At 40.6% G+C, this 20,801-nt stretch overlaps 1 protein-coding gene across 5 annotated transcripts in view; it reads right to left on the bottom strand.

Moving 5' to 3' along the window:
• The window catches only part of LOC117246626 (carboxyl-terminal PDZ ligand of neuronal nitric oxide synthase protein-like), a 258,146-nt gene that overhangs the window by 52,124 nt on the left and 185,221 nt on the right, over positions 1-20,801 (bottom strand). For all 5 annotated transcript variants that reach the window (XM_033610487.2, XM_033610488.2, XM_078169029.1 and 2 more), the window contains one exon: positions 3,985-4,146. In XM_033610487.2, the coding sequence (XP_033466378.1) occupies positions 3,985-4,146 (162 nt within the window). The remainder of the gene's footprint in view (positions 1-3,984; positions 4,147-20,801) is intronic.

Here is a 20,801-nt window from a genome sequence, read left to right as displayed (position 1 = left end):
CTAAGTTCAATGTGAACAGGCGGTTTAATCAGGACCCTTGTATCCTTCTCTGGAAGCCATGAGACATCAGTATTTAACTGACTGGGACACTTCTGGGCCAGGAGTGTGTTTGTGTGTGAGCGAGCACGAGCAAGAGGGTGTGCTGAGTTGTGAAATTGCAGTTTCAAGTCTCGAGGCCTTTTGCAAGCAGGCTGACAAACTGCATGTACGTGTGTGTTGATCCGGCTCATAAGCCCGAAGCCATTGCTGTCACCAGTCACTTCTCCCACTGCAGCCACTCAAGCTGGGTGATTGATGTCTGATGCTGTGTGCACTCCCTTCTTACTTTTCTTTTCAAATCCAGATTGGATTGCAGGCGGCTGCTGATCTCCTTCACTCTGCCAATGGTGCTTGAGTGTTTCCAATTGATCACATTATCCTTTTACCGCAGGCGGTGTGGCCAGCAATGGATAATTTTCTTATTTAGTACAAAAATATTACAAAAATTCCTTTTGCTAGGACAGGCTCTAGCCGCCTGTGTCCCTGTTTGTGTATAAATGGGTATGTAAAATTAAAAGGGTGGTAGAGATAACCCTGACCCTGATAATGGCAGGTACATTTTCTGTAAATATGTGCTTGCATTCACTGAGTTCACTTTAACATAGACTGCTTATTGATGTGGATTAATTGTAGGGGTGCAAATTTTAAGCAATCCCTTTAACTGACAGTTGGCCACTTTGACAGTCTATTATCAGTTAATCATTAACAACTTATGAAAAACATAGGATGTTTTTCCATTAGAAAACAGTTTTTGCCATGGACATGATCTACGTTTGGCACAAAATCAGAGAATGCTACATTAAGAGTTAAGAGTTAAAAGAAAAGATCAAGTAAACACCAAGTTACTTGAATGATAAAGTAAATAACACAAAATCATGACTTCATCTAAAATTGTGAAGCTCCCATCTGTCGCTATACTTTGGCCCAACAAAGTCCAATGTAGTACAAACAGCAAACAGCTGCACTACCTCCAGTTTCATTATAGGGCATTAATTAGATTAGACAAGATGTGTTGGACAAGTCTAACAATTAATGAACATTTAATCAAAACTCCTGTCGCCTTCTACGGTGAATAACCCGCAACTTTATTGAATAAGTGTAAAACAGGTTACTCCAATCTCCCTGCAACAGACTTCGGTCTGACCAGTTTTATATAAAATAACCTGCAGACTAGATTTACATGATGTAGTGGTGTGTTGTACACTGGAGCTGATGTGCCGAGCTGCTGCAAACAGCTGTTCAGCCGGACGAGATGTCCCAGAGATGAACAATAACGTTGCTCCTACTTTATCTGTCCATTTACTGCCACCTCTAAAATGCAGGGGAGTGTTGCTTTAACAGTTCCTCACTTCTGTGTTGATTGTGACAGAAGCATGTGTTAGAATCCTGCTAAGTGAGGCTTTTCAGACTGCTTAAACCTAGCTGCCGGTTCTGTTCAAGATGCTAGTTTAGCGTTAGCATGAGCCTCAGATAGCTGAACTGCACAGCTACCAAACAACAACTGTAGATTTTTCACAATTTCATGCTTCAGAAATTATCAACACCTCCAACACCATCAACAGTTGCGTTTCTTTACAGTCCATTTGGGTGTTCACCAAATAAGTGACATTAGATTTGCAAACAATTCGCTCCTCTTGAATAACTCTTAAAGAGGAACAACTTGTTTCTCTGAACTCTCTTTCAGGAACAAGTCACTTGTGGGCACATATCCACTGAGCTGAAAAACAAGTGAGAGTCGCCGCTCAGTGTCACACTCTTGTTCAGCGAGCTAGCCCAATAGCACAAAGCACAGAACGAGTGAGTGCACCAATTGCTCAGTGACACAATGACCCAAAGAAGCCAATTTGGACTGAAATTGCAAAAGGTACGTTCTTAATAGCTATTTTGCGTGTCTTTTGTGATTGTGACATGTAACAGAGTGCTTAGACAGTTTGTGGAACATAGCAAACTCGCCAATTGCCCAAATAACAACTGCAGCTGTACGTGAACCAAAGGAGCTGTTCATAAGTCGGTTCGCTATTGGCAGGTGAACGTCATGAATCTGGCTCTTAAAAGAATCGATGTTCTCATCACTACAGCAAACACACATTTACCTCAAGCTCATTAAAAACTAAGAGGCTCTACATAGTAACTCAACCACACACCACAGCAAACCTACAAACAGCACACCGTGATATTTTCTGAAGTTACACCACCAGTTGTCCTCTGCATTATCTGTGAAGTCATTTTAAACTGTGAAATTATAAATGCCAATTGGATAATTGATTAATCTCTGACATCCTTCAAATATTTACATCCTGAGAAGGGTGCTGCAGTTTCACAATTTATTGGCCCATACTTCTTGAAGGCTTTTTATTTCTAACTATTTACTTGAGAGCATGCATTTGAATGTTTTTCTTCATCTTTGAAATTAAATTTTCTGTGGTGACGAGAAAATTCATGCTACGATTCAATCTGAACACGAAAGAGCCTGAAATGCCTGTGTTTAAGTGGACTGTTGCTAGCTTTTATATCATTCAAGAGTAAAATATGAGTGATCATGCTCTTATATGCACCACTCTACTTTACGTTAGTCTTCACTTACATGCTCCAAGCATCATAATGAATTCACACCTACATCTCACTAAAGTGCATGCTTACAGTTCACATGGATTTCATACACACAGTAAAACAACTTGTAGATCTGGCATTAATAGGGTATTTGGGCACAATGCCCTGCTGATTACAGAACTAGACTCTAATTGTCTCTTGTCTATTTATATATGTGTGATTATGTATATGTAGGGGTATGCATATTTCTATTGGGTGACTGTGAGGGTGTGTTCTTGTGCAAGTGTATCTGTGTTCTTGAGGAATGGACAATAGGTTTGGGTAGTTTCACATCATTACAGTATACCAGGGTATTTAGAAATCCCAATGGTATGATTTTCAGTAAATATTAATTTTTCTATTAAACTCATATGAAAAGGCTGTTTAGATGATGTATTGGTCGTAGTGTACATCGGTCAGTCCCTTCTGCTGGAACAGGCAGCTGAGCTACCAAACATGGCGACTGTCAGTGTTGGGGATAACGTTACAGGACTGTAAACCACCGGCTAGCAGCAGAGAGAGAGGCTACTGGAAAAACAGCATATTTTCAGATATAATTCTGTGAATTAAGTGTTTATTTTGACCAAACTAGAGCTGGTAATTCTTGAAACTTTGGACTAACTATCTAAACTACTAACAAGATTTACTAAGACAGTTTTGGTGAATTTTATTTTGTTACTGTTGAGTTCGAGTGAAGTGAGCATTCGTGAGTAAACAAGGCTTGTCTTAGTTCACTAAAAGAGCACAAAAATATTCATATATCATATACCGCACCATACAGTATGTCATATACTGTATACCCCAGAGAAATTTCAGGAAGGTATGATGATGTGAAAAAAAAGATACTGTCCCAGCCTAATGGACAATGCACACACTGTGGAAACAGATTTCCAGGTTGGGGACATTAAGTCTATTTGTCTACATAAAACACTGTCAGTGTACACATTATTCAGCTAATGTAAAGTAAATCCAATATTTTTTCAGTAATCATAACTGATTTTGTTTCCTGCATTTATCAGCTTTTTGCCTTTAAATTTATTTTCAGGAGTATTGCGGCTGTCATTGTTCTAGTGATTTCAAATTAAACTGTCTAATTGCAGAGGAACAGCAGTCAGTGCAACAGTTCCCACAGTACCACTCATTATGGTAATGACGATCACACCATGTGCAGGTATTAGGGGAACCTAAATTGTAATATCACTGAAAACAGTGAATTAGGCAAAGTATGAAATACATCTCTTACTTTGCCAGCTTTATAGCTACAGAGGGAGTATGGAAAATGAGCGTTCACAGCCACAAAACATTTAGAGTACTTGGGGAAAAAAGGGTGTGTTGGTGTATGCGTGATGGACGCACCTGTGCCACAGCCACTTGTGTCTGCTGCTGTTGCTGCTGGAGCTGCTGTTGGAGCAGCTGGATCTGGTGGTGGACAGACAGGGGGGCACCTGGTGGCAGTGTGCCCGATGCAGGGAGCAGCATCCTGGGGCTGGACATCAGCAGAGAGGCCTCCTCTGAAGCCTGAAACCAGGGAGAGGAGAACTAGATTAAGTCAATATTTAGTGACCAAGTAAAACGTTTAACAAGTAGCCAAAAACAAAGAAAGAATTATTTTTGAAAAATCTAATACTTCATTTTATTTTAGTTATTTTGATCTATTTCACAAACTTTTCCCTAAAAATGTGTCTGATCTTAAGCAAGTTAAGAAAAATTAAAATGAAGACTGATATCAGTTTTCAAAACTTGTGAAAAACTTGAGTTCACAAAAAGTTACAAGATTGAGGATGCAAATACACACAGGGAAAAAAAAGGAGTGACTAATGAATAAAATAAATATAATCAGGACCAGCAATAGCATCAATGAAATGCCTTGGAGAACAAGTCATCATCAAAACAAGAATCTGAATTTGAAATGTAGAACTGCTGATTAGTTGCACCAGTGTGGAATGAGCGGTGCTGAGAATGCAGATCAGCGGCACTGAGATGCTTCACTCCAACAATAATGAGCTTTGGGACTCAGTTTTCATCCATCTAAGGCTATCAAGCATCCTAATTGTTTCAAGGCTCTAGTAACCAGTAACACATTGTGCCCTCTTCACCATTCATCCAGTCAAAAATATTTTTTGTTATGCAGATACGGTGCATTAATCACAAAACGGATAAGATAAGGAATAGGCATCATCTGATATTTAAGGGTAATTATTAAATCCAAGCTAGCAACAAGTGGAAGTATGAAAGAACCACATACAGTATGTAAAACACCTCATTGCTCCAAAGTGGACAATCAAATTTGATCTTCTACCGCTGAGTGAAAACAGGAATACAGTGAAGAACACACAAACTATGGCTTTGTCCAAATTTCCTCCTTAATCTCCTCCTGAAAGTGGCCCATAAAAAAAAACCCCACCATAAGATGTAGGATGTGCATCTCTTTGCCAGATGACCTATGAAGTACATTTGGCACTGTTGGGAAGCCAGTGATGGATCACAACAATTGGTCAGGTTGGTATTAAGGAGAAAGGTGGGACCTTAGGGGTATAACCTGAACCTCTAATGCATGCAATGACCAAAAGCCATCTAGCAAATGACCGACATAAAATAGATACATGGGGCATGGACGCTATGTGTCACATAGGCTGAACGGGGTGTTTACCTGCTGCACAGATTCTGTTTTTGCAGTGTGTGGTTGCTGTCAGCTTCACTGAGTGCATATTGTGTTTTGCCAAGTGATGATGTTGTTGATTATGCAGGGGTTGGAAGTGTAGGCTATATTAATTGCTACTGAATTAATTAACTGGATTGTTTTAAAGACAGGATGCACTGATTTATTTTAACCTGTAATGTAAAACACACAAGGTTGCTCTGCTGCTTTGCATTGCCTCTGGTACACTGCGGTGTTCATTTTAACCATTTTAAAACAGATTGTACTAATTTTTATACAATTCTATGTAGTTTTTTTTATCTGTTGGAGGGCTGCAGAGCGGGCGGCATGGTGGTGTGGTGGTTAGCACTGTCGCCTCACAGCAAGAGGGTTGCCGGTTCGATCCCGGGTGTGGGAGCCCTTCTGTACGGAGTTTGCATGTTCTCCCCGTGTCAGCGTGGGTTCTCTCCAGGCACTGCGGCTTCCTCCCACAGTCCAAAAACATGCAGACTGGGGACTAGGTTAATTGATAACTCTAAATTGTCCGTAGGTGTGAATGTGAGTGTGAATGGTTGTCTGTCTCTATGTGTCAGCCCTGTGATAGTCTGGCGACCTGTCCAGGGTGTACCCTGCCTCTCGCCCGATGTCAGCTGGGATAGGCTCCAGCCCCCCCGTGACCCTCAAGAGGATGAAGCGGTTAGAAGATGAATGAATGAATGAATGAGGGCTGCAGAGCCACATGTGGAGAAATAAAAAATAAAAGAAATCTGCTGCATAAAAATAATGTTGAGCAGCTCGATGCCCACACAGGGAAGTGCAACTTCCATGGTCATTGAAGCAGCTTCAGTTACTTAGCAGCACGCTGCAGCAGACATGCCGCGGTGCAACCATGTCCCATGTATTTTGGCTGTAAGGGTTCATCTTCCATATGAAGGTTGTGTATGCTACATTAGAGCATTTATACAGCAGCAAACCACTATTATCTATGTAAAGATATAGTGGAGTAATGGCGTCCTGAGCAGAGAATGAAGTCACACTCCCTTTGTGTGTGTTGTAATCAGTTTCAATGTTCTTTGTTGTGGTAGGCTGCGCATGCATGCTAGTATATGTGTGTATATCATTAGCTTGCTCATTGTCACCACTCTGCACTCTGCCAGCACTGTTGCTGCTGTGTAGTGCTGCTGTTTATAAGATAAGATAAGATAAACTTTATTGTCCCAAGTGGGAAATTTGTTCTGGGCACATAGTGCGACAGAGCTGCACAGCAGTTACAACCATTATATACAAACAAGACACACAGTAGACAACCATGTAGTATGCACAGCACAGATTTGAATAACATAATAGTGCAATTATGGAGTTATTAACGTTAATTGCTGGTTGCCAGCTCAGCCAGCTCCTTGTTGAGAACAGTTTCCAGACAACTCATACATTCTGATTTTCGCATAGTGCCCCCCTGATCGATTACAAAAGTCTTGACCCCATTTACACTGACTTATTATTTCAAGTGTCTCATAACAGAATAAAGCACCAAAAAACTTACATTTGGGAGGAGTAAAGATCACATATACATATTGGAGAGATAGATGACTCTTTTGCTATCAAAGCTTTAATTATTGAATAGCAGACACAACTAAGATGTATACTTGACAAGTGGCCAGAAAGAAAGATTCAAACATTAATGGCATGACATGGACAATTTGTATGAAGTGTAAAATGGCTATTTCATTCCTCAACCAATTGAACGTTATATCAGAAAGTAGTTCCTCCCAGGATGTTTTGTGTATCAGACAGTGTAAATGTGGTGGTGTTGTTTTTGTCATATGAAACATGTCGCCCTGTGATGCAAGACAAATCCAATCCAACCTTATTCAACAGGCACCAACAGAGTTGATGCAACAAGGGGAAACATGGAGATGAGACTGTTTATGAATGAGGATCATATTGTACTGGTAATCTATTTAACACAGCATACTTGATTGCTTTTCATTAGTGAAGCACTAATGTTGGTTAGCCAGCAAATTCTTGCTACAAAGTATTTTTTTTTTAATACACATGAAACAAAGAACTGTGCATTGCGTGCTTTCCATTGACTCTACAACTTTAGCTTTGTTGGTTTCTGCTGGTGTCACATCTACTTCTTCAGATCCACAGCAACTGGTCGCTGGATGTTAGGCATTTTAACATTTTAAAATTAGTCTCATGGCTGCCAAGTTTGCACAATTAAGGCGTTGACTGAATCTGAACTATGTCACCTTACTAAGGGGGGATTCAAGGCACTTCAAAGTGAGTGGAGTCACAACGCCAACGTTGACACCTGATTGAAATAAACCTGAACCTGCCTTAAGGAATCCATGCCAAAAGACTTCACCATCTGTCTCTCCTTAAGCACCTTCTGGTGACAAAGAAAATGATGCAAGCACACACACACACACACACACACACACACACACCATGATAGGAATATATGACTGATGGCCTGTCTGAGCCAGATCTTTTAGGTTAATGAGAGGGAATTATCCAAGCTGACAGGTTGTTTGGTGCCATCACATAATGAATAGCAAGGCAAAAGGCTGTGTGTGTGTGTGTGTGTGTGTGAAAGAGAATTTGACTCCTCAGAAACATGTCAGATCACAAAAAATGAGCCCACTCTCTTGAAGTGCTTGTTTAAAACAGACACATCATTCACCTTTTTCACAGAGGCTACTTGCAGACACATGAACCGACACTCAGCCCACTGAGTAAAGGATGTTAAACAAGATTGCTGCTTTCCCTTTGAAACAGCGAGTGTTGTCAGGCAAGCAGGGAAGGTTCAGTGACTGGAAGAGTGAATACAATGATTCAACAGTCAAACAGAGAAGAGGAATGGTGACATGTTTGGCTTTCAAGCACGGTGGACACAGGAACACTTCTCAATTATAGAGAAACAGAAAAAGAAACAGACTATCAGCAGCAGCATAATATGATACAACACAGATGGAAAGGAAATCCCATTTTAATATACATTTGAGCAGTCTTCCACAACATTATCCCATAAAAACATCTCTTTTACGGTTCTCTCCCACCAGTTCTAATAGTAGTTTAGCCAATAACCACTTATATAGATACAGTCGGTGTTTATGAGAACAGCCATAAAACATAAAATCCTTTTAAGCCTAGGGGAAAAACAAAGCATTCGTTATCATGCCGTGGCTTTCTGCGCGTCAAAAAAACTTAAAAATCCAGGGGTAGAGGGTATTGTTCAACCTGGATGTTTTTCCCCATGTTTTGTGTCAAAGTGATTAATGGGAAAACATTTTTTGAAATTGGTCCAGTATTGACAAGAGCAGAGGCCAGGCTGCAAAGTAAACACCCAGGGCATGTTCGCACTCAATTCGCACGTCAATTTACATCCACTAAAGTGCTTCTTTTGCCACCAACATGCTCGGATTGATATAAATGTTTGACAAGATTATTAAAAGGATTCTTTTTAACCAGAAACAGCCCCAATATCACAATCATCAAACCCACCAGACTCCATTTTAATTAATAACAATAATTTTCAATCATCAATCACCTACTATGGTTTGGTTAAAATAAACCCTTCATTCACCCAGTTAGATATGACAATATGCTGGCTTAATACATGCTAAAATTACTGTTTATCAGGGATGCGCCAATTTTTAAATTCTGGGTCGGTACCAATATCAATGTTTAAAATAACAATTTTGCTGGTAGCCCCTATTAATGTTATTTTATTGCTGTTTATTTTTGTTGTGATTTGTTCCCACTTTTGTGCAGGGGAACAAAGAAATATACATTATACAAACAAAAAAAATGAACTGTTTTTAAGAAATTAAGCCCTTCATTACACTTCCTTTGAATGAGCACAAATCCAATCAAACAAATATATGAAACAACCAATGATATAACCTTTAACATGGAAATATTTTTGAAAAAATACTTCAAAGGCCTTTGTGAAATATATGTCACAATTCACGCTCTAATATCTTTTTCATATTGCTGTGAAAACATCAACAAATTTCTCCTTCTAACAGCTGTATTTATTCAAGTTTCTCTCCAAAAACTACATTTTACAAGATTACATTGAACATATCATGAGAATGTAATAATTTACTGTACCTCTGCCTAATATTCATTTTTACTGAACAGAACTTGAACGCAGCAAAGTGTAACTCAATGCAACGTCAGTGGGGTGTCAGCTCTAAGCAGCTGGTGGCTGCAACTAACACTAACCAGCTCTCCTCCTGCTGAATTGAAGATGGATTTGTTGTTCACAATGTAGTATTATCAGGAAATCAACAAGGCACACCTCCTGACTACAGTGACTTTACTGTGTCCTTTCATCTCAATGGCATCCCAGGGAAGATCTCTGTTTGTCCTAAACACATTTTCTATTGTCCCTGAAAGGAAGGGACACTTGCTGCTACTTGCCACCTCATCACACAACAGTGACATCACAGAGCTCATCTCATTGTATTCTTCTTGTACATGCTCAATAATTTAAGTTTTTGGCTACATAGCTTCGAGCCCTGCTTTTCAGCCTGTGCAAAATTAATGTGACACAACAAAAAAACATCAGCCACTGCCATCGGTGAATGTCATCTTATTTGTGGATAGGTGGATGGCAGTCAACAAGGAGAATAACGGCTGATGCTAATTTTTAGCCGACAGATTGGAGCATCCCTGTTCATTTATATGGAGTCTGGTGGTTTGGCAATGGTGATTTCAGGGCTGTTCCTGGATGAATAAAAGGATCTAACACTTTATCCAAACAGTGTGAGATTGTTTAGCCACTGGTAAAAATTGTCAGCCTCCAAGGACCTGAGGTTCTTGAGTTTGCAAATCTCTGCTCGATAATGTTCAAACACATTGACAAAACTTGGGCTAATGACATTGAGTAACCTTAGCGTTGCTATACTGTCTCAAAACATGCATGGAATTCACTAAAAAATGATGTCAGTCTATTACATGATAGCATTAATGGCTGTAGAGTACTGTTATTATGGCAATTTCAATCAATCATATATATACTAAATGTAAAAGTGTTACTTATGTAGTAAAAAAAAGGCTCTTTCCCCGCTTTTACAGGCTGTGGGGAGGGTTTGTTTTCCCCCTTGCCGACCACACCCCCTAACTATGACTAAACACTTACAGTCTCTATAAAAGTATTTGCATTAATTGCTCCAATCATCCACAGAATATTCGAGAAAAATTACATTATCAGTACGTTCCACAGTATCTGTATGGACATTTCTGGGCCATAAGCACCATAGACAGAGAAACAACAAAAGGATGAAATTTTGGACATTTAACATTAAAAGAAATGACTGTTTTTAAGGCGAGAGTGTCACAGAGGGCCTGGTCACACTTGAAAAGAAGTGGTTTGTACGTGGTGTTGTCCGACCATGTTGGAAATCAAAAGTGTTCAAAGTAGTTTCAAACAGCCACAGTGGAAGGTGAAGTGAGGAGCCAGTTAAAATGTGGGGATATTTTCAGACAGTCTCTACTGGAAGGCATATACAGTGTTGCACTCAGTTCATGTGCAATGTGACAGCCATAGTTGTGTCAAGAATGAAAAAAAGAGAGCTACAGAGATGAGTTCAAACCCAGGCCATCTCCACACAGCTGGCCAGTCACTGCGTGAAGAGGGTATGAATGTCGGATTGTCGGAGCCCGAGAGTCACAGAAATGGTCGGGCAGCAAAAAACAAAGAGCAGGAGTGAAATACAAGCTGATGATGAAATCTTCCCATCTGCAGCTGAAGACCCAGAGTTTGGTAAAATGTAGCCTGATAAATAGACTTGACAATTTGCCTCACTTCATTCATTTGAATCACTGAACACATCACAGACGTCTGGAACCACCGGGCTGGTAAAACCAAACCAGAGTGAGATTGAAATTTGAGCTTTAAAGGAGCAACCAAAATATATACAGAGTGGACGAAACAGCAAGGTAACGGTGAACATTTTCCCCTTCTGGGCCAAACAGAAAATTTCACTGAAACATGTCACCTTGTTTTGACCCATAATTATACTGTCCCCTTGAGCCAATCACATTAATTTCAAAAATGCCACAAAATGTGCCCAAACAGCTATGAAGATTGGATGGCAAATTATTCTCAGGGACTGCATGATGCCTGGAGTGTCTTCTCAAAAAAAGATGACAGCGCTAGAAAGGGCTGCGGCACATGAAAAAATGTCTTAAGGGATGTTTACTAGGGCGGGAAAATACGGGTGTGTGAGGCTTTCAGTGGATGAAGATTCTAGAGAAACACCACATTTGTGTATATCTTTTCGTATGAATATTTTAAAAAAGTCCATTAATAACAAAAGCATGATGAGAGCAATCATTTTTCAAAGTTGGTTAACTTGAAGGTTTCATGTAGGACAGACGACTGAGTAAATTAACTTCAATGATGGATGGGTGGATGACAATGATCCACAGTGACCAATTTTCATTAGGAGAGATGAGCACTGAATCCAATATGAACGCTCATGTATGAATTAGCCCACACACTCTCTCTCATACACACAAACAGAGTAAGCTGTTTGTTGAGTGAAGACTTGTATATTCAAACACTGTTTTAGCCTTTCTACCCTCTTAACTTGTTTACCGCAGTCAAAGCCAATTACAGTAGACAGCAGAGTAGAATATGCAAACTGAGCAGGGGAGTTAGAGAAGATGGAGTAAAACGGCCTACCACTGAAATTCCTCATGATAACTGCTCGAGTCTGGCCTGCCGGAGGGAAACTCTTGCTATTACCATCTAATTCCCACACATGCACATGCTAATACAGGCTCTTAGCAGGCAGCTGGAGTCTTCCTTTATCTTTTTGCCTCTTGTTATACTCATTGAGGGACAGAGAGAGGCAGGGAAGAAACCAGGCAAGAAAAAGAGGGTTTACAAGAGAAAGGTGGAAGTGACACAGAAAGGAAACTAAAGATAGATGACATGAGATAAAGGAAGCCTTTATTTCTCTTCCTCCAGCTGTGATTGCACTAGCTGTTCTCTGTTTGTCAAGCAGACTGTCCCCTCCCACACACACACGCACACGCACACACACACAGGCAATAAAACACAGAGAGGTTCGACTGGCTCTGGCTTCCTTCACTGCAGACAGCCTCAGCCACAGATTTACAACTTTATCAAGGGCTCTCGAGAAAAAGCCTGGGAGATCACTCTACTGTGACTCTGCCTGTAATATAACACCATATCAACTGTAACATTTACTATATAGTAGTAGAGAGGATCTAGTGAATATGTTCACATTAAGCTTTGACACCCTGAAGTTTCCCTGTTTCTATAAATTAATCTTTTAATATACATTAATACTTCCACACCATGTTTGAGTTTGTAATAGTAACTTCTTTTTAATACAGAGTTGGGCTGTGAGATTCGTGTATTTGTACCAAACCGTCACTGTCTGGGGGTCACAGTCCAGTGCATGAAGCCGCATGTAGAATACAGGATATGTAGACCAAGGCATGTAATATGAAAACAAACAAGTGTGACTTGCTCAGAAACTTTCAGCCATACACTGTTAGCAACATGTGCTGAGGTTAGTACAAGTGGGTTGGCATGCAAGTCACTCACAAACACTAGAGCTGGAAGACCTGCCTACAGGCTCCCGGTCAGCTACAACAACAGCTGAGAGAGTTGTATAGAAGAAAAGGTAGGTGTGTTGACATTGCTCCAACACTGTATGGAATGTGAATGGAAACCCATCCAACATGCTAACACGCATTCAGTGGCATCACCCAGGCATGCTGATCACTGGAGTGAAAAATGTTTGGGTGTATTTAATGTGTACATATAGCCAAGGTAAAATGAATTGAAACACTCCTCCTAATGCACCAGTTTAACTTTTTATTATTCTTTGTATTTCATATTTTCAATTTTATATCATGAGAGGTGCTTGTCAGTTTTATTGCCTGTTTTAACCTGTTGCCTGCTGGGCTGTGTTTATTCATTGTTTATACAGTGTAATACAGAAAGGTTTGAAATGTTCTTTTTTATTAAGGAGGACAGTTTACCAAAGTTGCCAGTGGGAAAATGTCACCTCAGACCCCACCAGGAGAATTGTGTCTGGCTTTGAATCTTGCACTACAGTATTTTCTAAATAAATGAAAAGAAACAGATCCTTATGGATTTGGGTTTTTTTCCCACTATGGTGCAATGGTACACCTTTGTGATCTCAATAAAAGAGACAAGTTTTACTGCCACCTTGAGATTTTTGAGGTCAAATTGTGCCCATAATGTACAATGTCTACCATGAGAGCTGTCATTTTTGGCAGCAGCAGGCAGTTCTTTTCGGCAAAAAAGCTCTAAAACCCACCGTAAACTATCTACATGCAGACTAAATGGCAGACAAAGATAGTGACTAGCTGGAGAACATAGTGGAGAATGTAGCAGCTAAGAAGCCAGATATTTCCCTCAGGACTTGGTGGAGACCAGCCCCTGAGGTAAAAGGAGAGTGAATATTGGACTTTTATTAGCCAGGTACAAAGGCACACAACTCTAAATGAATGCTAATGCTGCTCTGTGTCTGCTGGATGTGTATCGAGGTAACAGTATGCTAACAAGTTTGTCATACTATCTCAAAAGAGATAATAGTATTGTATTTACAGCTTCTTTTCCCTGCCCACAAAGGACCACCATAAACTAGAATTACTGTCTCGTGGTTGTATGCCTCTGCGCACCAGTCAAGTTGCAGTTATATTTTACATCTACAGTACAGGCCAAAAGTTTGGACACACCTTCTCATTCAATGCGTTTTCTTTATTTTCATGACTATTTACATTGTAGATTCTCACTGAAGGCATCAAAACTATGAATGAACACATGTGGAGTTATGTACTTAACAAAAAAAGGTGAAATAACTGAAAACATGTTTTATATTCTAGTTTCTTCAAAATAGCCACCCTTTGCTCTGATTACTGCTTTGCACACTCTTGGCATTCTCTCCATGAGCTTCAAGAGGTAGTCACCTGAAATGGTTTCCACTTCACAGGTGTGCCTTATCAGGGTTAATTAGTGGAATTTCTTGCTTTATCAATGGGGTTGGGACCATCAGTTGTGTTGTGCAGAAGTCAGGTTAATACACAGCCGACAGCCCTATTGGACAACTGTTAAAATTCATATTATGGCAAGAACCAATCAGCTAACTAAAGAAAAACGAGTGGCCATCATTACTTTAAGAAATGAAGGTCAGTCAGTCCGGAAAATTGCAAAAACTTTAAATGTGTCCCCAAGTGGAGTCGCAAAAACCATCAAGCGCTACAACGAAACTGGCACACATGAGGACCGACCCAGGAAAGGAAGACCAAGAGTCACCTCTGCTTCTGAGGATAAGTTCATCCGAGTCACCAGCCTCAGAAATCGCAAGTTAACAGCAGCTCAGATCAGAGACCAGATGAATGCCACACAGAGTTCTAGCAGCAGACCCATCTCTAGAACAACTGTTAAGAGGAGACTGCGCGAATCAGGCCTTCATGGTCAAATAGCTGCTAGGAAACCACTGCTAAGGATAGGCAACAAGCAGAAGAGATTTGTTTGGGCCAAGAAACACAAGGAATGGACATTAGACCAGTGGAAATCTGTGCTTTGGTCTGATGAGTCCAAATTTGAGATCTCTGGTTCCAACCGCCGTGTCTTTGTGAGACGCAGAAAAGGTGAACGGATGGATTCCACATGCCTGGTTCCCACTGTGAAGCATGGAGGAGGAGGTGTGATGGTGTGGGGGTGTTTTGCTGGTGACACTGTTGGGGATTTATTCAAAATTGAAGGCACACTGAACCAGCATGGCTACCACAGCATCCTGCAGCGACATGCCATCCCATCCGGTTTGCGTTTAGTTGGACCATCATTTATTTTTCAACAGGACAATGACCCCAAACACACCTCCAGGCTGTGTAAGGGCTATTTGACCAAGAAGGAGAGTGATGGAATGCTGCGGCAGATGACCTGGCCTCCACAGTCACCGGACCTGAACCCAATCGAGATGGTTTGGGGTGAGCTGGACCGCAGAGTGAAGGCAAAGGGGCCAACAAGTGCTAAACACCTCTGGGAACTCCTTCAAGACTGTTGGAAAACCATTTCAGGTGACTACCTCTTGAAGCTCATGGAGAGAATGCCAAGAGTGTGCAAAGCAGTAATCAGAGCAAAGGGTGGCTATTTTGAAGAAACTAGAATATAAAACATGTTTTCAGTTATTTCACCTTTTTTTGTTAAGTACATAACTCCACATGTGTTCATTCATAGTTTTGATGCCTTCAGTGAGAATCTACAATGTAAATAGTCATGAAAATAAAGAAAACGCATTGAATGAGAAGGTGTGTCCAAACTTTTGGCCTATACTGTATGTCTGTAAAAATATGGATGTCTCACACTTCTGTCTACACAATCAGTACAGCTTCCAGGTGGGCACCAAAGATTAAAGTCACCATTTCAGTATGTGACCAAATTTAACCTCTTCTGTTCCTGGATTATAATGGTGAATAATGGACAGAAAAGTGCTCTGCAGAACACTGTCATGTCACAGTGAAGTTGACCTTATACCTTTTGGATATAAAATGCCATCAATTCCTTATAGATGTATTTTGTAAAATTTGTCATAATCAACATGCATGAATTCTTGAGTTTTGGCCAAAAACATGACTTATAAGGTCACAGTGAACTTGACCTTTGACCTTCTACCACCAAATTGTAATCAGTTCATTGTTCACTTCTGTCCAAGTGGACGTTTGTGCCAAATTTGAGGAAATTCCCTCAAGGCGTTCTTGAGATATCATGTTCATGAGAATGAAACAGACAACAGGTAACAGTGACCTTTACCTTTGACCTACAACCATCAAAATGAGTTCATTGTTGAGTTCAAGTTGACAGTTCTGCCAAATTAAAAAAACAAAAAAACAAAGCAAATTTTTTTTATTTTTACAAGAATTAGACAGATGGATGGACAACCCAAAAACATAATACCACAGCTATTGCCGGTGCAGAGGCATAAAACAATAAATATAATTTTAACTTTATAAATGTTACCATGCAACAAATGCTTACAAAAAAGAAAAGAAAAAAGAAACTGACCAACAAACGGTTTGACTTTTTCGTATGCAGCACACTGAAATGTGCTTTGTGATGTCCTTCGCTTCGTTTTATCCAGGGAGCCACAGCAACAGATTATAATCATGATTTTTGAAATCTAACTGTCTGAACTCTTTCACTCAAGTAGAACTGTGGCACTGAACATCTTATGGATGCACTGCATTCTGGTCTCTTGAGGGGACTATTCATGGTAACCTTGCTATCAGGTTAATGCTGTCACTTTGAGACATTTCTCAATAGAATCTGCAATCTTTGTCTAGTTGTTTGGAGGGATTAATGAAAGGATTAGCAATGCATAAAAAATCCACATCATACATATAAAACTTAACTTGTTTCTTAATGTTATGGGGTAGATTTTTATCTAATGCAAACAATGATATGCTCACTCAGAGCACATTTTGCCAAGGTCTTATAATAGATAAAAGATATTTTCACAGAAAAGCCAAGTATCTCTTGGTTTTGGCCTTCTCAGTGTGAGCAGGCTCTCTGGTCAAGGTAAGTCGAATTTTCAACAAACCATTCCACAGTCACTAACACGTAGTTGAGTGACCTTTTAGAAAAGACCTTTCCTATCTTTTTCTAAATGTATGGTCTAGAGGCTGGACTCAGAGCTTGTTAATGAATATCTGCACCTGTGCGACAAATTTGAGGATTTGTGTGCCCTGATATTATCTCAGCTGCATCTTGCTGCTCTTTCACCACTCCCAAGTTATTCTAAATGCCATTCTTGTTTCCCTGGCTCATGGTTGCCTCATTAATTCCTAATGATGTCATACAGTCACACAGGTGGTGGCATTAGATCACATTTCTGTGCAGTTAAAGCTGTGGTTTTTGGTGAAGTCCTCAGCGCTCACAGCCCTGTTGGATTTGATTCTAGGTGTTTCATCAGTGACTCAACAGAAACGCTAGGTGAATGCAATGAACTAGCTGCTGGGATAATAAACTCAAGTCTCCTCAGCTGCAGGTCAGGACTGTGAGCTGCTAAAATAATATGTTGGCTTGAACTGGGAATGGCTGGTGTGACTCTGGACTGAGTCAGAGAAAACTGGTATTTGAAAGGTTTGATTAGCACTGACCTGGAACCAGATACTACATATCATGGTCCTGCATTTCTGGAAGAAGTTTAGAAATTCAAACTCATTGGAGGAAATCTTCTTAGCAAACTGTTAGATTTGAGGTTGTAAAGTAACAAAAAGTATTGTTTATGCTCTGACAGACAAATGCCTTTTTATTTGAAGTCAATACAAACCATGTATACCTGGTCCATGGCTGGAGTACTTGTGATTATGTCACTTTTTTCCAGCTCACAGTTTACTACGAAAATCTATCTTCACATAGTGAACTTAGCAAAATGTTAAGTCACAGATACACGAGTATACGGTAAAGGTTTAATTAAACCGTAGTTTAGGGATGAATAACCATGTTTTAAACTGGGGCAAGACCAAACCAAGTCTAGTCTTTGATTACAAAGAAAACTTGCTGACCTTCGGCATCCAGCAGCACAGGGCCTCTAGTTAGGGTGATGAAGCACAGCCAGAATAAACTTAACAGTTAATCAGTCCAGATTCCTCAGACACCCTCACAGTCACAGGAGCTGTGCACGTGTGTCATAAACTAAATAAAAATAATGGACGTAGCCACTGAGCCACCTGGACTCTTGTTTTGAAACCTCGAGTTCAGCATTTTGGAGGTTGCCATGTTTTGGAGTTTGGGAGCCAGAATAACCATATATGGAGAAGAGGATGGAGCTGTGGAGAAGGAGTGGGTGGTGGATCTGACTCATAGACTGTGGTGACACCTTTCAGACACCCTATCACTCAAAGTGGCGACACCCTTAATTATGCATAACTATAATCCTTAAAGAGTAACTAAACCCTAAAACCATTTTTTCAGCTGATAATCATTGTTTATGGTTGTATAGTAGTGTTACTGACTGATCCTGCTCAAAATCTTTACAGTTTAGTGCAAACTGCTGAAAATCTACATTTTATTTAAAAAATGTGGCATGGAGTGCCCTCTACAGCTTGAAACCTGGTTACTACATTTGAATTTACATTACATTACAGGGTTCAACGCTAAGGTTTTTTTTCACTTGCCCAGTCGGCAAGTTGGTCAGAGATCTACTTGCCCAAAGTTTTTACTTGCCCTAAAAAAATTGTTTACTTTAAGTGGCTATCAAATAACAAAGACTGCAGTTATTTTTATGTTATGTAATCTTTATTCACACTGTATTTATTAATTAAAACAACATATGTCATGTATTGTAGCTTAATTCCTACACAAATATGACAGTGTCAGGGCTTAAAGTGAAAAATTTGTCAATCGTCCTACGTCTATAATTTTGCGCCCTACTTGAGCCATGCCCACCTCTGTTTATTTTTCACCCCTCTCTCCAGTTCTGCTGTATTAACACCAGGTTTAATATATTTTGCTTCCATCTCTCTGCCCTGCTCTACTCTACTTCAACGCTACTTAGCTCTCTCTCTACTCTACCAGTAGACTACCACATCCACCTGTTGCACAAAACGCACACAGCAGTGTTTCCCCTAGGATGGAGTTGTAGCAGCGGAGGGGAAGCACACGCATGAAAAATAATTTTCACATGCGTGAAACTTTTTTGTATGCTTGCAAAGCACAGCCTGCTGAGATGTTTCTATGTATCTACTGGCACCAGAAGGGCTCTTTAGGACTAAGTACATACAGTACATGTGTGCACAGTAATGAGCAGGTGAAATGTCTGTCTAGCTTACATATGAGGTGTCTCAAGATTTAGGAACATACAATTTTATTGAATATAATAAAAGTAAAAAGTCACTTGACATGCTGCTGTTTTGTGCTATGACCTATTTAAGTGTTGGAAGTTGTTATTTACGTGACAACGCCTGAACGCAACACAAGCTCAGCATGAGTGCTGTGTTGCTCTGCTGTGCGAGCAGCGCGTTTGTCTGTGCGTAATCAGTCTGTCGATGGTTATTTAGGCTACACACTGTCCATAACAATAGCTTTGTCAGCTGACGAACTGCACCGGGCTCGGGGTCAGGTTTGGTCAGGAAAATGCGGCCGAGCCGCTCTAGCGTGCTCACCTGTGTGTGTGGCGGAACTCCGCCGTGCACGATACAGAGAGCAGAGGAGAATTGTTAACGCGTGACCATGCAGAGACAGAAATGACACGATGACATAACACCATAAATAGTATATTGTTATGTTATTATATGAAGCGTCGGTCATGCAAAATAATATCAATGGGGGCTGTGGGCAGGACATTGTTACACAGCTGTACCTGTGACTTCAGGCAGAGAGACCGCTGCATCAGAGCCGAAGGAGCACGTTTTAAAATACATTTATTTTATCAATTAGTTATTAACTTTTACTATTTTTAGCAACTTGCCCGATTGGGCAAGTGAGTTGTTAGTTTACATGCCCGACCTTGAGTTTTACTTGGCCCGGGCAATCGGGCAATCCTTATTGTTGAGCCCTGCATTGGAGGCGAATGACTCTTTTTCGAGGCGAATGACGTCACTAACTGTCCACGCTAAAGCCTGCCCTCCTCCCTTTACTCCTCCTCCCCTTACTATAAAACCATTCTGTCCGTAGTTATCAAACTGATAGCGAGCAGGTTGGATCAGAGCAGAGAGTAGTAGAGCAGAGAGAAGAGCTAGTAATTTGTCGAATTGTATTGTTAGTAGGGCTGTCACGATTAGTCGACTAATCGATGACTAATCGACTATTAAAATAATCCGTGACTATTTTAGTAGTCGACGAATCGGTTTGAGTCACTTTTCATAGAAAAGTACTATATAAGTACCCCAAAATACTCTTACTGCAGCTTCTTACGTTCAGATATTGGCAGCTTTACACACTCTCCTGTGACAGTGAACTAAAACCCTTTGGCGTGAGTATGAAACAGAACATTAGATGACGTAATTTTGGGGTTTGGGTGAGACAGACTGACATTTTTCAACATTTTAACACATTTTTCGATGAAATGATTAGTCAACTAATCGAAGAAATAATCGACAGATTAGTCGACAATGAAAATAATCGTTAGTGGCAGCCCTAATTGTTAGCATAGTGTATTTTAGTGTAGGTTTACAGTTAGTAGTGTGTTTATAGTATTTAGGTTAGTTGGTCAAGGAGAGGCGCCGAGGCTCGGGAGTATATGTGCGGGGCGGCGAGGGAGGGATGTGGAGGGCCACTGCGCCGTGAGAGAGAGCCAAGCCTCGGGGGTATATGTGCAGGGCCGCGAGGGAGGGAGGGAGGGAGAGGTGGATGGATGCGGTGGGCTGCTGCGCGGTGAGCCCTCCCACAGAGGGAGAAATAGAACCAAGTAGGATAAAATAAGTCAAAGTGTGGAGAAGGGGACCGGCTGAGCTCCGGCCGCCTTCCTTTCTGCCCATGTGACACAGTTAGGGGGGGTTTTCCAAGCCA

The sequence above is a fragment of the Epinephelus lanceolatus genome, chromosome 6 (assembly GCF_041903045.1).
Source record: "Epinephelus lanceolatus isolate andai-2023 chromosome 6, ASM4190304v1, whole genome shotgun sequence".
In the NCBI taxonomy this organism is placed as follows: domain Eukaryota; kingdom Metazoa; phylum Chordata; class Actinopteri; order Perciformes; family Serranidae; genus Epinephelus; species Epinephelus lanceolatus.
The sequence above is the reverse complement of the archived record's forward strand: the minus strand, read 5'-3'. Positions and strand labels throughout refer to the sequence as shown.